The sequence below is a fragment of the Acartia tonsa genome, chromosome 4 (assembly GCF_053477335.1).
Source record: "Acartia tonsa isolate MP-2025a chromosome 4, ASM5347733v1, whole genome shotgun sequence".
Classification (NCBI taxonomy): domain Eukaryota; kingdom Metazoa; phylum Arthropoda; class Copepoda; order Calanoida; family Acartiidae; genus Acartia; species Acartia tonsa.
The window spans coordinates 28,887,007-28,911,191 of NC_137263.1; the positions used below are offsets into that span (position 1 = coordinate 28,887,007).

Genomic DNA, 24,185 nt, shown 5'->3' on the forward strand with positions numbered 1-24,185 from the left:
TCAATTGGTTGAGTAGTTAACGAAATCTTAAGCTACAGACAAAAAAAACCTTACTACTTTATATAAAAGGACTAGCGGCTTCGCCCCTAGCCTCTAGGGGCTTTGCCCCAAGAGGTGATAAAAAAAGTTAAGGCAAAATTCGTTAAAGGACCAAGGAAATCTTCTACACAACATAAAGGTCCAAGGAAATCTTCTACAAAACCTAAAGGACCAAGGAAATCTTCAGCAAAAAAAAAACCAAGAAAATAGCTTAAAACCACCACAGGACCAATAGGTATATACCCTGAAGAGTAGAATCCGATCGGTTCAGTGGTTACCGAGATCTTAAGCTTCAGACGGACGGACGGACAGACATCAAGCTACTTTGTATTATAGATTATGGATGCCTGGAGTATTTCTGGACACTTCAGGTTCTTTTTCTGGATTTTTACGTTTTTTTATGGACGATTCAGAATTTTTAAAGAGATTTTATTGATTAATTTTTAAAGGTTTTATTTATGGGTACTTTTAATTTTTTTATTTATAGGTGTATACAGTTTTTTATGTGTACTTAAGGCTTATTATGGATGCTTCAAGGTTTTATCAAGGATGCTTAGAGTTTTATTCATAGAAGTTTTAAGTTTTTTTTTGAATGCTTCAGGTTTTTTTTATTGATTCATCATGTTATTTTTTAAGGGACCCTTATAGGTTTTTATTTATGCTTTAGGTTTTGTTATGGATAGTTTTTATGGATGATTTAGATTGTTCCCTGGAAAATTTTTAGAAATGAATAACCTACTTTGTTCTCTGGGTGGCAAGAAAATTTCCTTTTTTAGAGAGCAAAACATAAACTTGAATTGGATATAGGTTTTAGTGTGGCAATACAAATCTTCATGATGAATGATTGGTCAGTTTATGATATGATCATGCAGTATGAAATAAATATTCATTATTTATATATCAAGAATATTTCCATCAAAAAAGTTACGACTGTAACATAATTAGATAGAATAGTGCTTGCAATAGAAACTTCCTACCATTCAGATTTTAGACTCCCCTGGGAAAGGAAAAAAATCAAAGGCAGCCTTTAAACTTAGTTGGTCACTGAGATTGTTTTCTAGGATAAGTTATATTGCGCTGGCTCATTTAACTCTCTACTTTTCCTTTTTAGGAGCGAAGCTACTCAATAATTCGAATTGTCCGTCTGAGACAAAGTGGGGGAAACGTTATTTTCTCGGCTCCTATAAAAGATAGTCAGCTTAAATTTTTAGTAAAGATTCTTATGACATGTGCCCATATAATCTATACATTGTTTTGTCCATCTGTCTATTATTTGGGGTGCTAGATCGATTCCTAAATTTTCATGTTTTCATGATTTTCTCAACTCCTTTTTAAGATAATGGGCTGAAATTTTCAAGGATTGCTTAAATTTACATTCTACATATTTTCTTAAGGTTTTATTACGATTTTTCTATAAATTGGGGTACTAGATCGATTCCTAGATTTTTAGGTTTTCTATGGTTTTCTCGATTCCTATTCAGGATTTGCAGCTAAAATTATCAGGGATTGAATATGCTCATATTCTACATATTTTATCAAGTTTCATTCAGATTTGTCTATAAATCGATTCCTAGATTGTTAAATTTTCGTGACTTTTAAAGTTGCGTGATTTTTAAGGTTTCCTGATTTTTTAAGATTTATCAAGATTAATGTTTATTGTATGACACTGCTTTATGGTAATTTTTACCGATATTCATTCATAATTTTTGAGCTTCGCTACTTATGGATGTTGTCATCCTTGTTTACTTCTAAATACCTTTTTTGTATGGAGTCTGCATTATTACCACTCCAATTCTTTTTTCTCTTGCAGAGAGGGCACTAAAAAAGGAAATATGATTATCCCCAAGTGGTTATCCACGTCTTTTTAGTAAATTATAGAGGTTTTTTTTACTATAGGCCCATGGTCACACAACTACATAGCAAACTTTTACATTCTAGGTGGAACAAATTATTAGTTGCATTATTTTATTTACATAATTTTAAAAAAATCAATGTGTCAAAAAAAAAATATAAAAAACGGGCTATCCAGTATCCATAAGTCACTATTTAGGAGGACCAATGTGTTCGAGCGGTTAGCGAGATCATTCATTACAGAAAAGGGGAGAGGAGTGATATAACCCAACCACATAAAAAGAAATTATTAGTAAAACTCAACCGGAACATTAAGTGAGATATGACAATGCAGTGGAAACATATATTTACACAGACAGAATTATAAAGATTATTAGCGAGATATTTTTGTTAAAAACAGACAGACACATAGCCACACACACACATTTCTACATAATAATTCACTGATTAAATGAGATGCTTTGTATTTTTAAAAGCGAAGCTTTTCTATAATTAGGGTCTGTCCGTCCGTCCGAGATAGATAGCTTTTATTCGTTAATTTAGGCATGTTAAATTGTCCTATCGATTTCAAACTTTGCATGGTGATTCCTGTAGTAGTTAGGTACGATGTGGAAAGCGTAGCAACTCTAAAATCATTACCAGAATGTCCGTACGTCCATTTTAAACATGTTGATTTTCTACTTTTTTCACAACAAATTTTTATGTGATCTAATTATCCGTTTGATCTGATTTTTGGTATATTGATTCCTGGGACAACAAAGAACAATATTATAAGCGAAGAAACTCTATAATCAAGTCCTAAAAATGTAAGTATGTCCATAAACATTATCCCGTATCAAGCAGTTTTTCAACAAATTTACTTACAATTTTGCTTCGACTCTTATACTTTTATATTCTGATTATTCAGTTCAGACACTATACAAGTGTTAATGTCCGTTTGTCCTACCGTTTCAGTGCTTCGCTTTTATGGATGTTTTCATCCTTGTTTAATTTTAACGGCAATTATTAAAACAAGTTGTGTGTAATCCAAAAATGCTCCGCCTAGGTCTCGTCAGAGGTTTGACAAATTTACGGAGAAATATTTGTTACTCCTGAGAGTATATAAAGGGAGAAACTGAGCCCACCCAACCATTTACATTATCAACAGGTGGGCAGACAACACTTTTTTTACATAAAATATTTAATAAAAAATATTCAAATTAAGTGATAATGATTTTCATATTATGGAAACGTTTATATTAAAAATTAAGTACATTACTAGAATATTTGTAAGCTTAGATGTTCATCGTAGCATTTTGTTATTATGTTGCCGTTAAATTTGCCTAGATTGGTTGACATCATGCAAACGTTAGTTTTCTAAAGACAGATAGGTTAACCTTATATGTACATGGTAGCGATATATACCTAGTGGAGATACCCTAGATACCATTTACATTAATTAATAATGATTGGCTTAATACATTTTGTGTAAGAATAAAATATTTAGCAGTTTTTTATCACATTATGCCTCAAAAACCCGTTTTTCGTAGCATATTATTTTTGAAAAATTATTGGTCTAACATCAAATTCCAAGGTCATTATTCTGACCAATGACTCAATACAGCTCGCTACCAAACGGCTGGCAGCATTCAGTGTACGCATATCATTAGAACCTGAATTAACCACGTTTTTGTTTACTGTGCCATTCCTGTGAATTGTAGTTCTCAACTAATTCTTGTGTCTTTTAGACCTATCTATTTCGGTTCTAATGATATGTGTACAGAGAATGTGCTGTTTGCCGTTTGGGAGCTAGCTGCATTTCAATTTATTTAGTCAAAATAGTGACCATAGAATAATTTTACCAAAATCGTACGCCAAGGAAAATTTGGTTTTTAAGGAATACTTTGTAGAAAACTGCAAATTATTTTTTTTCTAATACGAATGCCCTAAGCCTATGAAGAACATAAGATATTGATTTATCATTTCCTTCAATGATAAGTGAGTTAAATTAAGCAATACTTTTGTTCCATTAAAAAACACACTGTATATAACCATAATGTACATCAATATATTTTTATGTTATCTAAGCTTGCAATGATTTAATATGAAAATACAATAAGCTTCGTGGGAATAATGTTGCTCCCCCCCCCCCCCCCAACCTCCTCACCACACCATTTATAATTTAGAGAAAAAAGAATTGGGGAGGAGGTATTTTTTCGGGGACATATATCATCGTTGAGTTGGTGTAACCCAACAAAAATAACCTTTAGCCTGTCCTAGACCAACTGTTTATGAGATCTTAGCAGACAAAAATCTTGTTACATTTGTATATATTAATGAATATTGAACTTCACAGGATTAAAGTATGATAATGTATTAAAGTATAAGAACCTCAATTGGTACAAATATCTAATTTTAAAATTGACCGTTAATATACAGCAATAATCATTATGTATTAAAATGTATCAAACGCTTTTTAAAGTCATAAAATTAAATAAAAATTCCAAGTTTTGTGTCTAAAAATTAATTTTAATCAGATCTTTTAATACCTTCATAGGAAGTTACAACTCAATTTTTAGCGTTCCAGAATATTTCTAAATGTACCAATTACTATATTTCTAAATGTACCAATTACTATATTTCTAAATGTTCCAATTACTATATTTCTAAATGTACCAATTACTATATTTCTAAATGTACCAATTACTTGGTTTTACGGGATCTTTACATTAATTCTCTCCTTGCACACGTGAAAAAATATAAGGTGTAACTGCACAAAAAGCAGTTGTAGATATATAATCATAAATTAAATCTATTCTAAATGTTTGGGTTAACCACCATCTTATCTTATTCCCCCTCCACTCCCCCGAGGCTTTGGATGAAGCCACAAGTATGTATAATTGTACGGAATATAATGAATGAAATTAATTTATCACTGACATTTTCAACAGAGCTGATATTATACTTATTTCTGCTAAATATAATATGAATTAAATATGAAAAAAAATAATATCTGAATTCATATATTTATCTTTGTTAGCACACCCACCTTTCCTAATTTATATTTCAATTATGACTAATTTTTTTCAAACGTATTCTATAGAGCTTCTCTCCTGCTCAATTTGAATCTATGGTTGTTCAATTTGTTTAATTGAGTACCTAAACTCATGAGGATGATATACACATTTTCACTTTCACTTTTTTTTTTTTTGATCTTTAATTTTTTTTTCTTCTATTTTTGTTTTTTATATCACAATTAGGTGTTATTGTACGTATGTCATCTTGGTTTTAGATAATAGAAATATAAGGGTCAATATAACATTTAAAAGTCATCTATATGATATTCAAGAATATTTTTAGAACACTTTTTTTCTTACAAATTCTTTTATATAAAGTAGTAAGATTTTTTGTCCGAATCTAAATATCTCTGAAACTAATTGTCCGAATTGAGTTTGTTTTACGCTATTTTCTTGACCTATCCGGCCCTTCTAGTGACTAAGGGCAAAAACTAGTTAGATACATATACAGTTGTTAAAGATTTTTATTTATTAATAAGTAAGCTATTGGAGAAATTAGATATTCAATGATTTTATATATTAACAAATATCTTCGCTCTACCCTCTACGACAAATTCATTAATTGAAAGCCTTTAATTTTAACAAACTTATTATATAAAAAATCAAAGGTAGTAGTTCAGTGATTATAGGTTTAGTAAAGGTCTTGCAAGTCAAGTACTAAAAAAAAGGACAGACGAACTACTATAAAATTGTATCTTTTGTGAAAAGTGTATTTTTGTTAATTGAGGATGTTTGTTACTGACATGACATCTAACCCCAAACTTATCTTCTATATTATTTCAAGGATAGAGACTCCTTTTCAAATTATTTTTTTCTCGTTTTGAAAATATGACGAAATGCCCCTTAAAGGCGTTGCCACGAAAGGGACTAACCCCATAAAATTAGTAGAGCATGTTTTTTTTTAGAATTTTTGGCACACTTCAAGTTCGAACTTAAATGTCAACAGGGCATAGACTGACGGACCAAGTAAATTGAATACTGGATGCACTTTGGTATAGGGAATTTTCACAATAAGCCGAAATATTCACTCTTCTAACAGACGGACGGACAGTCGTAGAAACAATTGAGAAGAGTATATGACCAATACCTCTGAAGTGTCTAACTCTATAGGGCTAAAGTGTACCCTAAATAACCAAAACCTTACCTCATCGAAAGTAAAAAAATCAAACACACGAAAATCTATTCAACCCCTTTATTTATGAGCGGAGCATCTGCGCGCGACTAGACTCTTTGAGGAAAACCGACAAATATCTTTATAAATGAATGTAATATACCAAAAATACTTTAATTGTAAAATATTGTTTAGGAGGATGGTGTGTGTATCTCTGCTAAGATGTAAACAACAAAGTGCGATCATTTGCTTATTTTTGTTTTTCATCACCAGTTCAACATTTTCCAGAACATATTATCCCAGACCCGATAGAAGATCTTTACAGGTAGCATTTTTGCTAGCAAACCTAATACATAACTTGATAACATTCTCGGTTGTTATTAAAAATAGGTTTATACACTTTTTTGTAAAGATTGTTTCAACTGTTAAGAATCTAATGAATAGCTATTCTGAAGTCAACATTTATAATTTAAGATTATAACCTTTGGTAACCTGCCTAGTCTTCCCTCAATGTAGAAAGCATATTTCAGAATTTTAATTTATTAGTTATTAGCACTTACTTATAACTATAGACCCTTTCTCTCTGGTCTTAACCTGTTTCTCTCAAAAAATATATTACTTTAAAATGTGCTTGTTAACATTGTGGAAAAAATGCTTTTCTGTTAGAATAATCGTATGGTATGACCTAAAAAGTTGAAAATCAATATCATTCTTTTATTATTTTTTATTGCGACAAGCAAAACTTATTATAATTGGGTCCAAAGGGATTTACAAAATATTATAACAATTGTAAACTATTTTTAGAAGCGTTACTACTCAATAAATCCAAATATCGTGTATCCTTATGTTGTGAACGTATAATGAAAACGCTATTATCTCTGTAAGTGTTAACTATAAATATAGATAAAACTAAAAAAAATAAAATTTGATATAATTTCCTACTGTTCGTTTAAAATAAGAATAAAAATAAAAAATTTTTTTTCCTAATAAAAAAGAGAGTAGTTTATCCTTTCCATTAAGTATACTACTATTCTCTTTATCTATTTTTTATTTAATTTACAAATACTAACCATTAAATTCGTCTCTACTTTTTATAGTTACTAGTGGCATAACCTCTAGCCTCTAGAAGAGGTTGAGGTGGCAACATTTGTTAAAAATCAAGTAATGAAATGGAGTATTGTTAACATTTTTAAAAGCGAAGCTTTTCTATAATTAGGGTCGGTCCGTACGTCCGTCCGTCCGTCCGAGATAGATAGCTTTTATTCGTTAATTTAGGCATGTTAGAATTGTCCTATCGAGTTCAAACTTTGCATGATGATTCCTGTAGTAGTTGGGCACGATTTAGAAAGCGTAGCAACTCTATAATCATTACCAGAGTGTCCGTACGTCCATTTTAAAAATGTTGATTTTTCTACTTTTTTAACAACAAATTTTCAGGTGTTCTAATTATCCGTTTGATCTGATTTTTGGTATATTGATTCCTGGGACAACAACGAACAATATTACAAGCGAAGCAACTTTATAATCAAGTCCAAAAATGTAAGTATGTCCATAATATTATCCTGCTTCAAGCAGTTTTTTCAACAAATTTACTTACAATTTTGCTTCGACTCTAATACTTTTAAATTCTGATTATTCAGTTCAGACACCATACAAGTGTTAATGTCCGTTTGTTCTACCGTTTCAGTGCTTCGCTTTTATGGATGTTGTTTATTTGGGGTGGGGGTGATAATTTTTGTAATGGGGTTTCACTGCCCATCTTCCAGAAAATAGCTCTACACTTTGGTATCAATAGAAGATATTCTCTGCAAAGCAGAGCCATATCGGTTCAGTTATTACCTGACGGACAAACGGACAAACCTCGTTCTAATCTGTGTTGTTGGTAAATACTTTATTGAACAATCTATGATATAAGATTCAAAGAATCGTCCAAATTAAATTTAATAAAGTCTTTATTAAATTATGATGCAACAAAAATTGATTAAATTTAAAAATCATCAATATCTTCATTCATTGGATACCATTTTTATTATCAATATCAAACCTTGTACTCGTATTCATCTATCACCTTTAATTATTTTTTTTTGGGGGGGTAAAATTACATTATCCTAAACCATGAAGATATATTTCGATTTCAGCAATATTTTTTAATTTATTTGGCAGATTCACTTAAAGTGAATTGTCGAACACAGAACCTTCATCCTTATTTTAAAACCATTAAAAATAAAAGACTGGGTTTTTCGTTTTATTCTTTATTATTTTATGTCAGGTTAAGGTAGGTTATATTTGGTATTTGGTAGCCACGCAAGGTTAGGGCACAGCAGGAAAAGGCCCTGCAGGGACAAAAAAATAACCACTTCTGTTTTTTTTTCAATTTATTTGAAAAATAAGGGGAGGGAAGTAGTTTTTCCTCAATTTTCAATTTATTTTAAGAATACGTAGGGGTGGGTTATTTGCTCGAAAGGCACATTAAGGGAAAGCGCCATTCATTTTGTCTCTTGCAGAAGTGAACAAAGCAATATTAATTTGGTAGTTTTGTATTTCTCTCAATTATGATAGGGCTTTAATCTGTGGTTGTCGGTGAGGCAAATATCCTTCTTGTTTTTTTTATTGTAAAAAAAGACAAAAATAAAAGAATGGCTAAAAGTTTTGTTTTGTTTTATAAAATATTTTGACATTAAAGAATATATGGTAAATAATCTATTAACCAAATATTGGATTAATCATTTACAACAAACTTTAAATTTACTTTCGATATTTTTAGTTTTAAAGTAAATATTTGTTTGTTAGCTTAAGAGCCATAGGGAATGTGTTTACTTTTTGTTGACTGCATTTTGAAGCACAACATCTAATAGGCGGCCGGTAAAAAGCATCTTAAAGGACAAGACAATGGATGATTAATGATAAATCAATGAAGCACCAAAGTATGATGAACAAAATTAACCCTTATGTAGATTAAATCATTTATGGAAAAGTTTGGTAACTGATAGAGTCATGTGTAGGAAAGTTTTAGATCAGTTAACATGTCCCTTCCAACCCTATTAGAATGTAAGTAAAATAACTAAAAAGGGCAAAAATTTAAAATTTAGAAATATTTAAATTGTAGTCACGTTTAAAATGAAAGAACGAGTATTGGTAAAGTAATTCAGGGTTTAAAAAAAGGATGAAAATATTAATAAAGGCCAAAAAAGAAATATCAAGAAATCTGCCAAACGAATATTATCATAAATAGGATGACAATGCTTTTAAAATTGGAAAAATCTAAGATTTGTCTGCCTTTTCGTTTTTAATATCATGCTAAGCTTTTAACATTGTTAGTAAATATAAATTTTAAAAATAAAGTTGATGATTCTATCAAATAAAAATTTGTTTTCAAATTAACCTGAACGAACATTGTTATGTTTCATATGGACTTCATTGCATTGTAACAGCCATAGAAATTCTATGCCCATAGAGAAATTAACAAGCATAGCTTTTCCTTTACAGATGTTCGTACAGACTAATCCGAAATAAAGTAAAGCTTCGCTTATAAAATCTTTAATCTTATTGACGATCAAACGGATTAAAGATAAAATTTATGATAAGATCTTTTAACATGTCATCTTTTATTTGGTTTTTATAACCTCATTTTTTTATATTAAAATTGCGATTTTAAATTTAAGCTGTGGATTTTAAAAGGAGTTTCTTAAAATAAGATAAAATAAATATTTTGTCAAAATGATTTCAGAATTGTCTGTCTAATAATGAGTTTATTACATTTGTTAGAAATTCTATTAAATTAAAATTTAAGACAAATATGTATTTTAATTCAAGTTTCTTTTTAAAATAACCATTATATCATTACTTATCATTCTTATGAAGATATTTTAAATCTTCTTTCAGCGAGCTGCTATTTAGGCGTTTACATAGAAGGTGATTTATTTTCAGGGGAGGGTGTAAAAAATTTCTTACGATAAGGGGGGTGTAGAATATTTTTCCCATCTATTTTATATTAAATTTATTGAAATCAGTTACTGAGCTATAACGCTATTTGCTAATATTATGATACTTGTTTATTTAAGGTTGACGTAGATGATTTATCTGAGAGCTGTAGTTCTCCTCCCTCTCTTCAGATGCATAAATTTCTGGATCAGATCTGTGAAGATTGTTACAGACTTTACAGAGATGTAGAAATATATCATATGTGCAGGTTAGTATCCTTTTTAAAGGTAGCAGGAAGTCTTTCTGTCTGTCTGTAGCAAAGGATCTCGCTTACAGCTGTTCTCCTTTAAGATTCTTATGAAGTGCAGAGAGAGGATAAAACTATTTTTATGAAGAGTAACTTTATTCTCCAAGAATAATCGCCTCTAGAAAAGAAAATTAAATACTGCTGCTTTGTCAGACCTTAACTATTTATTGGCCATATTGTAGTGAAATTAGGTCAAAGGTTCGAGTCCAACTAGTAATATTTATTGCACTGTTATGTCTATTAGATACAATCCTATATGCATTAAAATTACAATTACTTTAATTGTAGAGCTGATTGCTTCAGTAGCGGATACTTCAAGGGGTGCATGGACAGCATTATGGTCACTGGAAATACAAAACACAAGGCTGCTAAGTTCATCAGCATGATCAACAACTTTGTCAAGTAGAACAACAACAAGTTCAAAACAAAGATTATTCAAGATTGAGAAATTATCAGCAACTAGATAAAACTTAAAAAGGTTTTTGTCAATTGAATCATCTAAAAGAATAATAAAATCAGCACTACACCACAAATAAAGAATCTAATATTTATAATTTGAAGATGCAACTTAAATGATTTTTCAATTTCACTAACTTTTTTTAAAAGATAAAACCATAGTGTTAGCTTAAATCTTGTAAAATTAAGATTTAAAATTGATGTATCAAAATTTTCTTTAAAAATCATTCGTTTAATAAATTAATATGTACAAATTTTTCTAATAATAGAAATTAATTTTTATTTACGTAACATCCATCTTCCATTTATTCTTTGATTGATTGTTAAATAATATTTGAATTTAGTGCTTTTTCTTTTTTTTAAATTCAACATTCTATTTATCACTTTTTGTGATTTTGTACAATTATCAATAATATGATTATATTCGTATTTTACATTGTTTACACTTTATCATATCTTCAACATATTAAATATATTATTCAGCATTTAATATTTAGTTATTATACATATATGAAACTTGGGTGCGTGACAAGTACCATATACCAATTTCATGGCTGAAGCTTCTTACAGCCGCGCGACTGCGACATAGGGTGAGGCTTTATGGGGTGCTGAGCTGTGGCTGTGGCTAAGGCTGCGCCTTACGGGCCCTGATTGTAATAGTGATTCAAAATTTAAAGTCAGATAAGAGTTAATTTAGATATTTTGCTAATGTACAACTGATAAAAACATAAACTTTGCAGTGTACTACAATAAATAATTTGATTTTGTATGGAAAAGTTTCTATGTTCATTACAAATAATAATATGTTTAAACTATAAAGGAATTACGTATTATTAAGGAAGCTGCTATATAATTCACTTTGTATGTGGGCATACAGTATGTAATTTACTTGTTCAGTCTATAGTTTGGTAGATGTATGTAAATATCAAATTATTCATATAAATATTAAAAACGGATAAGAAATTTACCCTTACCCTAATTATAAAAAAATGTAAGTGAATTAGGTTGAATACACATTAAGACATTAGAATGTACGACGCGATTATTATGGAACTTTCTAAAATTATCTTGGTTCTGACCCTTTGTGCAGCAAAGCTTCTATAGAGGAACAATCAAAAGGTTGTACTCACTATTCATCTCAATCTTTGTGTGTTTGATCGTTTTTGGTCTTGTGCAATTTGAAATTCTTAAATTTAAGTATAAATCGTTAGTTAATAAATACAAAACTTGCCGGAGGTTTTGATATCTGATATATCTTGATTATTTGATATGGTGTCTTGTAGAATCATGTTTAAAAACAGATATGTATTTGCTACTTTGGCCCAATGCAATGTACAAAAATTGTTGGCACCATTGCATTGTGAAAAGATTAACTTCCATCAGATTATTTACTCATTCAATTCATTTTAATTAATCCTCCCACGCAATTTTCTCTTTTAGTGAAACTCAGGGACTGAGGGAACTTCGGCTTTAAATTATACTAATCAGAATTTTTTTAAACATGTTTTTTTGATTGTTGGCTTAAAACAGTTGGAACTTTTATTAAATCTTGATTAGTTTGTACAAATGAGCAGTGTCTAAATTTTTTTACCAATCATCTTTATCTTCAGAATGAGAAAATTTGTTGGTAATTTGGTGCGTACATCAATTTATTGTCCATCGTCTGATACATAAAGAACCTTAGTAAAACTGGAGGGAAACAGAAAAAAAAGTAATGGAGATTGGAGCTATCAAAATAAGCAAAAATCCATATGTGTTTGTTCAATAAAAACAAAAGAGTGATGCATATTTTGTTTTGACATTTGAAATCTTATGAACCTGGGCATAAGGCATATCCGCTCGTTGTTTTATAGGCGCTTGGTACGAATCCTGGACCAACACCACGTCATAACTTACAACGTTGAAAATGAAAATGGTTCCTACTGATCCAATGCCACAAGCACTACATTGATAGTTAGGGAAATGCCTTGGCCCAAAACAGCCACAACTCATTATCATTCATAGTTAGGACTTCCAGACAAAAGTCCTGGAATCTACAATTGGTTGTCTGTGGGACGTTTGACTGCGTAATCATTCACTTCATTATCAAAACCTAAAACACAGAAAAGCCCGTCCTCTTAAAGTTATCCAGATTATATGATACCAGTGTGAATTCCAGCCTCTAAAATTCATTCAGGTTATATACCTGAGTTTCTACCGCCCTCTTGAAGTTATTCAGATTATATGCCTGGATGTATCCGTTCTCTAAAAGTTATCCAGGCTTTATACCTGGGTGTACCCGTCCTCTAAATGTTATCCTGGTTATATTTCTTGGTACCTGTCCTCTAAAAGTCCTCTAGGTGTTATACCTGGGTGTATCCCATCCTCTAAAAGTTATTCAGGTTATATATCTTGGCTTTTTGTAAAGCTATATTAACTATAATTACATAGATTGCGCCTTTAATTTATATCTGCAATTAGATTAATGTAAACCTATAGAATTTACTTAAAATAACATTGTGTAGGAAAATTGTAAAAAAAAGATTTTGAATAGAATATTTATTTGTAAAAATATGATAAATATTTGATATAGCTATTAACCACCGTTGAAAAATATTCTTCTTGACCATCCATTTATATCTAGACATATCCTGCGAAATAATATGTTGGCAATCTATTTATTCTCATTCTCTTTTTAAACTGTATTGGTACAGGAAATGTAAAAAGCAGTTAAAAATTGACATTTTAAGAAGATAAAGATGTTAAGGTCATAGTGTCCCCTGTTACCTCTTTTTATAAACTAAAGCCTTCCAAGACTTTAGAAACATAATCCATAATGTTTAACCATGACAATATAACCATGACCATTACCATTGTAACCAAACCAAATTATATCAATCAATCAAACTGAAATATTGAGAAAAAGGTTTATTAAATAAGATTAAAACAATTAACACAGAAATAACACATTAAAACTCGCAAACATTGATGTTATACAGAAAAGAAAAAAATAGTTTTAAGATGAATCATATGCAAAAAATATGAAAAAAGAATAATCTGAAATTTTAAAAGATTAATTTTAAGAAATGAAATATGTTTTATTATTATCACAGCAAAACTGTCATTACATATTTTAACACAAAAAAACACACACAGAAAATTATTGCCTTAGATATTTAAAATTCTATTACTTAACAAATTAAAAACTCATATAGAATTATCAAAATAATACTGTTGTAATAAAAATCAAGTTGGACAAAAACGTAAATTTGTTTTTCCTTCTTAGGATTACATTTTTTAATTAACAAAAAAAAGTTGAATAGAAAAGGTTCCGAATTAGGTTCAATTCCGTTAAACCAAGAAAAAACGATTCAAAAAATAATTGCTTGAAAAGAAACAGTTATAAGCTTATAATGTAAAAATTACCTTTTTTAGTGATAAACATTAAAAAAGGATTAGAAACTATAAATTCTGAAACGATAAATGTTTGTTTGGAAATGCCTACCAAAATATTCCCTTTTAAAGATTGGGCTCAGTAAAATTTTGAAAGACGATATTTCTGATTTATCTTGTTCTAGATCTCGATCTTGCCCGAATGTCTAAGATAAAAAAATATATGTAGAAAAGCTTCGCTTGTTACCTCGCACTGTCTATGACACTTTGACGTAAGGTTCAAACAATCAATGCTAACTACAGGGAGACAATATCTTCTTTATTATCCAAATACCAGTGGTATTAGGTTAACTTTGCATGGTAATAAGTTCTAGGCCAAAACATTCCCGTACTCAATCTATTAATGTCACACATCAGCTGCAGTAGTAATCATTTTTAACATCTTTAATTATGACGCGGTCGAGCTGAGATTTAAACCCTAACCTCCTCTACGACGAGCATGCGCTATGTGTTAAGCCATGGTCTCGGGTCCAGCGTTTCTTGATACAATGAAATATATAACTTTGTAAATTTCTGTTATAAAGATATTAACATTAAGAATATTTTTACAACCTTTTGCTAGCTACATGATGGGTAACTTAGTAATAATTGGCGGAGAAAATGAAATAATCTCTAATTGATCTATTCCGATATTCCTGAAATTACCTGATCTGTGAAACCTTCTTCCTTTACGCCTTGGCTTAGCAATGGTTACCCTGATTCTCTTACCAGATATCTCTACTCCGTCAGCCTCGTACCGAGCATCCTACATCAAGCAGGATTTTAGGCAATAATAACAAACATTTCTTTACCAACATTTTTAACTAGAATTAGATCCATAATACCACATACGGACATAAATCACATTACATTAATTATGTTTCTTTTACATATTAAACGAGGATTTTAAAAATCCTAATGTCTTTTTTTCAAGAGAGCTGTACTAATTTGTGTATAAACGAAGGGTTAAATAAAAGCCAAGAAAAAGCAGCAGAAACGAGGATGACAACATCCACTAAACGTAAGTACAAACGAACATTAACACTATTATAGTGTAAGAACTGAATAATAAGAATATAAATGTATATTGTATAAAATTCGAAACAAAACTGTGAGTAAATTTGTTGAAAAACTGCTTAAATACAGGATATTTAAGAAAATACTTACATTTTTAGACTTGATTACAGAGATGCTTTGCTTATAACATTGTATTTTGTTGTTATAGGAATCAGTATTCGAAAAATCAGATTAATTGGATCAATATATCACATTAAAATTTGTTGTTAAAAAAGTTAAAAATCAACATGTTTAAAATGAACGTATGGATATTCTGGTAACGATCATAGAGTTACTACGCATTCAAAATCATACCTAACTACTATAGGAATCACCTAACAAAGTTTGAAATCGATAGGACAATTCTAACATGCCTAAATTAACGAGAAAAAAAGCTATCCGTTCCGGACAGACGGACCGATCCTAATATATAAAAAAAGCTTTGCTTTTAATAATCATAGAAAAGCTTCGCTTTTAAAAGAGGCACGAAATAGGTAATAATAAATGGTAATGTGATTAATTTTATGGTAAATGTAGGAGATAAAACAAATATGAACTTATTTCAAAAAATTAAAACTCCCATTAAAAATGAATTTAATGAAAATATCCTTATAATAAAGTAACAGGATGTTTGTGTGTCTGTGTGTTTGTGTGTTTGTACCGAAGGATCTCGCTAACCGCTGAACCGATCGGGTTCTCCTTAACAGGGTAGATTCTCATATGTCCCGGGAAGGTTTATAACTATTTTGGGGGAGGGTACCACCACCCTCCCTAGAGAAATTAATTTTTTTTTAAATTTCTCAATTTTAGAAAGAGAGTTCAACGAAAAACAAACATCAAACGTAATTTTTACTTTTTCTTTTAAGATCTAAAATAAGAAATTGAATTATTAAATCCGACTCTCTCCTCCTCAAGTGCCCCTAGAGGCCTCTAGGGGCGTAGCCGCTAGTAATAAATAAAGTAGTTACATAGCTTCGAAGTAAAATAAAAAAAGCTTTACTAGAAAACGTTTTGCGTGTTGTAATGTTATAAAAAATGACCTCTGCATCTAACTTATTTCTGTAAACAACAAAAGCATAGAAAGGAGCGTAGCTGGCCAACCAAATCTCCTTCAGAGGTCCAAATTTCATAAATACTTTCTCAAGATCTCTCTTACTGGCACTTTGATGCAAATCTAATATATATAACAAAATATTTAGGATAAGCGAAGCAGAAAAACAGTTAAGGCCTGTATTCCACAACGTCAGGCACTGTTGATTTTAGGTTTGTAAGAATTGTCTGGTCGTTAGAAACTTGGCTTACTTGTTTATTGTGTCATTTATATACAAAACCCTTTCAAGTATAACCCATAAAGTAATTTTCTCAATTTATCACTATAGAATCAAATTTTAAAAGTTATTACGGCCATAATCAATTGTCAGCTCGTGAGTTCCGCTTTCATGGATGTTTTCATTTGTGTTTAATTATGAAAATCTATGAACGTCATATTTATTATGTAATTTGATTATAAATAAGACAATGAATCAATACACCCCTAAATGTTAAATTCTGTCCACAGTTGAAAAATTGAGAGGGTGAAAGGGGTTTACATAAATTTAGGCAATACTATCCCTTAATTTAAATGTAATATAAAATCAAAATATCTAGAATTTACAAATAAAAATGCAGCTTTAGCATAAAGTTATTACCCGTCCGCTAGTTTTTGTGGGAGTTTTTTGTTCATCATGCATAGTTTGAAATGCGATAGGACAATTCTAACAGGCCTAAATTAACAATAAGGGCTATCTGTAATGTTAGTACGGACGGACGTCAGAACCGACCCTACTACTTTACTTAAAAACTATTTTACCTGCAATATGAAGACGGTATCCATCAGAATCTTGATCTGAAGAAAATGATCTTGATCTTGATCTTGAGTAAGATCTTCTATAGTCTCTGGCTGAATACCTGCTACGAGAGTTGGACCTTGACCGGCTCCGTGATCTTGTATAGCGGCGTCGGGACTTTGGAGATCTTAATAACGAAGGTTATTTACAATAGAAGCGGCGCTGTAAATTTCGTGGTTTTGTCGGGAGGGGGGGGGGGGGGTTAAAGAATTTAAGAATTGAAAAAAAAAATATTTCTTAAGAGGATAATACTAAAATTTGAGCAAAATATGAACAAACAATTGAGAGATTTCAAGAGAGAAAACATAAAGGGGAAAAATAAAAAAAAACTGTAAAGAATATTCTAGTACAAAAATTGAAGAAATATAAGCGAAAACATATGTAATACTGAAAAAGATGCAACTTTCAGAATCCATAGAAGCTGAGAATGATCATTTATCGTATCGTAATATAGACAGCTTACCGCTAATAGTAAAATGAAAATTTTATGATGTTTTTAATATTCGTCGATAATTCCCTGTAATGGCTCAGAACCTGTTTTAATCAAACAGATATTAAACGGCTTCGAAGCCATACTGGAAAATTTTCCCACAGAAGTCTATTCCCCCATTGTGTTGTTAATGATAGAGTATATAGATTGATAGATGCTTAAGAGGATCACAAAAATAATGCATTTTATTTAGAAAGTATATTTGCGATTACTTTTATTTAATGAAATCTTCCAATTTTTAACATGTACAAAACGGCCTGCTTAATTGCTTCAAGATCCATGTCAGATCTATATAGGAAATAAATGTCTATAAACGAGCTCAAGTTTTCCAAGGAATATATGATTAAAACTCATAGTGCTCCAATAATCCATAATAAACTCTCATTGCCCAGAACGATAAGACCCATTATTTTACTTTATTAAAAATAAATTCATTTTTTTCATTTCATGTTGCTATTTACCTTATATTGATGTATTTAATTTCTAATCATAAAAAAGAAAATTTAAATTTATAATATGATAAATTTAAGAAAACTATGTTTTAAAAGAATTCGATTGTGGCGACATTTTGTGTGTTCAAATATTAAACTAAAATTGTAATCATCATCATTAACCCTTTGGTGATGGTAATGTAAAGAAAAAAATATAATTTAAAAAAATCTTTTAAAAATCATTTAAATTATTAAATATTTACTTTCTTTTAGATAGTAATGCCGGGTGAGGAAAATAGATTTATTGAGAAATAGATATGCATATAGAAAACTAGCCAATAGGGAGATAATTATATCGAGCCAACTCTAGTATTTAACATAAGCCAAGAAAATCACGGTTTTACTTTAGCCGTAGAGAAATGAATAAAACTACCTGGAATATGACTTATTTCTGTCCCATGTCCAAGTTTTTTCCTTCCTTTTGGATTGTTGACTTCTTGACCGAGATCTTGATCTTGAATTTGATATCTTACGTTCTGTCTTTTTAACATCTGGGCTTGACTCGCGATATTTCTCCATTTTTTCTGTAAATAAGTTATGATTAAATGATTATTCTAGATGACTATGGCAGGTTAGTCTTTCTGTCAACTAGTGTCAACTAACTATTTTCATCCATTTTCGAGATCTTATTAGATCTTTACTATGAATAAACACACACGAAACTTACAACTTTATAAAATAGGATAGAAATTCTTGCTCAATTAAGAACAATGAGCCAAATCATATAAAACATCTAAGGCTAGCAAAGGAAATTTTATAAAATTTGGATTAAAACAATTACTGATATGTGAAATAAAAGAAAAATTTTCTGTACCAGTAATAAATAAAACACTTTTTAATAAAGAGTTTAAATAATACCTTTATATGCGCTCGCAAAATATTAATAAATTTAACGTTTCTTTTTTTTCAAAATTAACACATGTTCACTTGAAATAACAGCTGAATTTTTATTGCATTTTGTGTTGATAACTAAGACTAGAATATGTATTTTCATAATATAATTGATAACAAAATAAGGACGAGAACAGCCTTGAGTAGCGAGGAACATAAGTGTAAGTAAGTTGATGAAATAAAAATCAGTTTTAAAATAGTAATTAAGAAAAATTATTTTCATTAGAAATTTAATGCCTTAAGAAGAATTATAGATGGACTGACAATCCAAGTAAGTTGTATAATTAATGATCATTGGTCAACTAAACATTCACAAAAGTTTAGACATTCTATCCCTAATAAATAATAACTGTCAAATGAATTTAATTTCTTCTGTAGAATTCAGATAACTTGCTGAGAATGACTGACAGACCAACGAATAACAATTTGAATTACCAAATTTCTGAATTTGCTGCGAACAAATAATTTTAAACGTTTACAAGCAGACAAGTGGTTGGATCTTTTAAGCGGCTAATTTAGAAAGAAGGTGTATCAACTTTTTTTTTATAGCTAGCCGGTTCTTTTAGTAAGTAGTAGATGTAAAATTTTTCATAGAATTCAGATATGCAATCGGTTTTTTTTGTAGACCTCTTATTTTTTAAGTAATTTAAGTTTTTTAAAAAAATAATTAAGTCGGTTTTAAGGTACTAAAAACGCAACAAAATAAAAGAAGAAAATGGCCAGTAAGAACAAAAATAGTAAGATCTTTAATTTGACACCTTACTTTTAAAATTCTGTTGAGTAATTATTGAAAAAATCTATTTTTTTAACCTCGGTTTAATAAAAACTTTAGACCTAAATATTTTCTCAAACAGACATAAAAAACATGGGTTCATATATACCTTTAGAATCAGAAAAATATTACAAATCCATTGTAAGCAAAATTGAAAAAAAGTAAAAAAAAAAAAATTAAACAAATGGCCAATTGTATTTTTTGTTCAGGCAACACTATCGTCTTTCCTTTTTTACCCCCTCTTTACCCCCTCTTTACCCCCTTCCCATTTTTATAGTCAATTCAAGAATTAAGACGTTGCCTGTACAATATAATATGATATTTTCATATAATTCCTTTTATTGTAGTTTATATACTATATTGTAAACTTTTTTTTTCAATTTTGCTTACAATGAATTCGTAATATTTTTCTGATTCTAAAGGTATATATGAACTCATATTTTTTTATTTGTGAAATAATAAGATTAAGTTCAAAGTTTTTATTCTCGTGGGTTTAAAAAAATCGATTTTTTCAATAATTACCTGACAGAATTGAAAAAGTAAGGTGTCAAATTAAAGATCTTACTATTTTTGTTCATAATGGCCATTTTCTTTCTTTTTTTTGTTGCATTTTAGTACCTTAAAATCGACTTAATTTTTTTTTTTTAAACTTAAATTACTTAAAAAATAAGAGGTCTACAAAAAAACCGATTGCATATCTGAATTCTATGAAAAATTTTACATCTACTACTTACTAAAAGAACCGGCTAGCTATAAAAAAAAAGTTGATACACCTTCTTTGAAAATTTAGTGATGATCACCAATACTCTTTCCCCTATTGTGTAAAGGGGGGGACATGGAGAGTTATAAAGTAGCTTCCCTACAAAAAGAGAAATTAGATCAATCATAATGCAATGTTATATTGTTTAAAAATTTATATAAATGATTTTTATAAGTTTAAATATTTGAATTTCCTGTAAAAATGAAATCATAACGAAACTTAAATTTACTTTTACTACTAAATTTGCTTGTATAACTGAGTCTTTATCTTTAAAAAATATTTAGAGATAAAATATTACGTTTCTCTGAACTTCTTCCAAGTAGAAACATTATTTTATATAACAAGAATGACAACATACATAAAAGCGAAGCTGTAAAATAAGATGGAAGAACATACACACATGAAAACGTGTCAGAACTTAGTTAGTAGTATATTAGTTTAGAAGTTTAAACAAAATTTGTTTAAAATTGATTAACTACAAAACTCTGTTTAATTACATACTTACATTTTAGAACTTGGTTATAGAAATGCTTCTCTTATAATGTCATTCCTTGTTGTCCTAGGAATCATTGATCCAAAAATCAAATTAAAGAAACAATTAAATCATAAAAAATTAACGTAAAAAGTTAAAAGTCAGAATGTTTTAAATAGGCGTACTGACTTTTTGGTAAAGATTATACAGGGTCATTCAAGAGAAATGAGTTTTTAAAAAAACTTAATAATGCATAGAAAAAAAAACAATAATATAAAATGCTTTTTATATTTGGATAACCTGTAATGGGACATTTATGTTTCAAATATTTAAAAATGACTATTTCAACAAATTATGCCTTAAAAACCGGTTTTTCCAAAGGCCTTATTTTTGAAGATTTATTGATTTGAAGGTTGTGCAAAAAATGCACACATTTTTAAAATTCAAATTGCGCGGCTTGTGTTAATAGTATAAATGTTATGCATACCGTTAGAATCGTCATAAGCTCTTGTTTCGTGCTACGTATAGACAGAAATACGGACAGACAGACGGACGGACAGACATCATTCTACTTTGTATTATAGATTGTCGAAACCCAAACAATCCTCTAACGATGCCAGCAAATAATAAATTTTTTCCTTATATACTTAAGAAAAATAATCGAATGAGAGACTTACGCAAAAAGATAAGAACATTTGGGATTAAACTCATAAGAGGGTTCTTCTTATATCAAATGAATTTTTAAAAATCTTTAATGCATTTTTCTTGATTAAGAGTTTATATCTTGCAGATTATATTATTTTATTTTTCTTATTATTTTAATTCGATATATAACTATGAGATATGTTAAAGTATACTCACCTCAGGCTACAATTGAATCAAGACAAAAGTAAAAGCCGAGCTCTGGAACCTATGTATGGTGAAATTAGACATAAAACCATTATTATTTCAGGTAAAACCAAAATATTTCAGCGAGGTCTTTTGAGAAAATTAAATTTGAATATTTCAAGTTCAATTTTCATCCGCTAGGAGATACCGCATAATCATGACAAGAAAAGCAAAGATTATTTATTTAAAATTTTTAACAACTTTGCTTTTATGAAGTCTTTCATAAAACCTCTTTAATTATATATAATTTATTTAAGGCTGAATTTCCATGAAGAACATTAAATAAAAGCAAAGTTGTTCAAAATTTTAAATAAATAATCTTTGCTTTTCTTATCATGATTATGCGGTAACTCCTAGCGGGTGAAAATTTAACTTGAAATTTTCAAATCTAATTTTCTCAAAAAGACCCTGCTGAATTATTTTGGTTTTATGTCTAATTTCACCATACATAGGTCCCAGAGCTCGGCACTTACTTTTGTCTTGATTCAATTGTAGCCTGGCGTGTACTATTATTTATTATTATTGTTGAAAGTGACATAAAATATTTAAAATATTAACATCCGTTGCGCACCTATTAAATCACCTTGGCTAGGCATATGGCACTGAATAAGTAAATAGTTATAATGGCCTACTCTAATATTATTTTTTTTTCACGTTTCACCTTCGTTTAACAATGAAACGCATATAAAGTATTCATTTTTCTGTCTGTCCTTTAAGATATTACCAACCACTGAACTGAACCAATTGATTTCTTCATTTTAGGTAAGCTTCAACAAAGCTTCTAGAATAGTTTTAAATTATTAAAACCCAATACAACTTATAAATCTTTTTTATCATGGAATTATCCTAAAACATAAACGAAGTTAAATAGGGTATACTGAAAATAAATCTTGCTACACTAAATATCTGCACAGTGCACATGTTCATTTTCACAATAAAATATTAATTGTAAAATGATCACTTGTAAAAGAATGTAAAAGTCTGAATAAACTGGCTCTGGCTCTTCTTTTTGTCTTTTAATGTATTGGATGATATATGAGAACATAGTAGTGTTCTCAAAATGAGACAAATTAAAGTATTACAGACAGGGAAAAGTTGTTAATATGAAATTTATGCACGCGGATCCTTTTCATTCCTAGCATATTGATTATTGATACATAAAAATAAGGTTTTACGATAAAGTCAAGCAAAATATCTTATTGCTTTGTATTACAAATAATTTTCAAGACTCGATTTATAAAGAGAACAGCGTAATTTTGAGATCAATGAGCCTTTTCAAAGATCTACATATAGTGTGTGCAAATGAGTATGAATAGATTCGTACAACAAGTTCACATTCTAAATTAAATCTAGAAATCAAGGCTCATCTCCCGCGTTTTTTAGAAGGTTCTGGCTCCGACTTCAGATATTTAGGCTACTGAAAGAGGTTATGTCGATGATCATAGGGGTGTCGGCTGCGGCTAAGATTATATGTCCTTATACGGCTAAGAGTATATGTCATAATACGGCTGCGGAGACCTGGATAAAATTGAACATAAATAAATAAAAGAATAATTTATTAATGTATCACTGTATAACTCTATAAAGGCGTACTAATCTAATTTCAACTAAATATTTTTCTATAAAATTGATTGTTTAAGTTTTGAGAGTGTCCAATTACATAATTACTTATATTTAGCAATGATATTAAAAATTACAATTAAGATCAGCAACTTTTAACAATAAAGCTAAGATAAATATCCACAAATTTCTCTACAAAAGAAATTTAAAAAAGGAGGATAAGCCGATAGTTTTGAAATTACTAAATAACGTCAAATGTATTTTATATTGATATTAACATTTTTTTTAATATTTAAATTCTAACTATTTCTATTTATACATTGCTTTATATTAACTGAAACAATGGCTACAACATCCATAAAAGCGAAGCTCTAAAACCAGAAAGAAGGACAAACGGTCAATTACTCTTATAGAGTGTCACAACCTAATAAGCAGAACAGTAATTTGTAAGTTAAACAAAACTGTACATAAATTTGTTGCAAAAATGCCTAAACACAGGATGCAGTAAAAGGACACACTTTCATTTTTAGGATTTAATTATAGAGATACCTCGCTTATAATGTTGTATCTTGTTGTTCTTGGAATCGTTATTCAAAATCCAGATGAATAGAATATATTATACAAAGTTGTAAAAAAAAATCAGCATGTTTTAAATGGACGGACTTTCAGCTGACGATTATAGAGTTGTTCTACTATTATAGGAACTAGCTATCTTGCAAAGTTTTAGATCGATCGGATATTCAATTCATAACATGTTTTAATTAATG

General features: G+C 29.6%; 2 protein-coding genes across 4 annotated transcripts; one reads left to right on the forward strand and one right to left on the reverse strand.

Annotated features, from left to right (window-relative positions):
- The first annotated feature begins 6,231 nt into the window (after positions 1-6,231).
- On the forward strand, positions 6,232-11,231 carry LOC145316672 (molt-inhibiting hormone-like). Its single transcript, XM_080157339.1, has 3 exons — positions 6,232-6,382; positions 10,119-10,246; positions 10,574-11,231. The coding sequence occupies exons 1-3, from the start codon at positions 6,257-6,259 to the stop codon at positions 10,689-10,691; spliced, it is 372 nt and encodes a 123-aa protein (XP_080013465.1). The 5' UTR covers positions 6,232-6,256; the 3' UTR covers positions 10,692-11,231.
- A 2,036-nt stretch (positions 11,232-13,267) lies between these two features.
- Positions 13,268-18,620, reverse strand: LOC145316673 (uncharacterized). Of its 3 annotated transcripts, XR_013878645.1 has the most exons (7): positions 18,449-18,620; positions 17,058-17,221; positions 16,249-16,382; positions 14,819-14,918; positions 14,226-14,319; positions 13,508-13,627; positions 13,268-13,371 (listed from the first exon to the last, which is right to left on the reverse strand). XR_013878645.1 is itself a non-coding variant. In XM_080157340.1 (5 exons), exons 1-5 carry the CDS (start codon positions 18,592-18,594, stop codon positions 14,285-14,287), a joined length of 579 nt encoding a protein of 192 aa, XP_080013466.1. In that variant the 5' UTR covers positions 18,595-18,620; the 3' UTR covers positions 13,636-14,284. The 3 variants fall into 3 exon arrangements, 1 of the variants encoding a protein (XP_080013466.1); XR_013878644.1 differs by lacking the exon at positions 13,268-13,371 and having other exon boundaries at positions 13,393-13,627; XM_080157340.1 differs by lacking the exons at positions 13,268-13,371; positions 13,508-13,627 and having other exon boundaries at positions 13,636-14,319.
- Between the last annotated feature and the right edge of the window lie 5,565 nt (positions 18,621-24,185).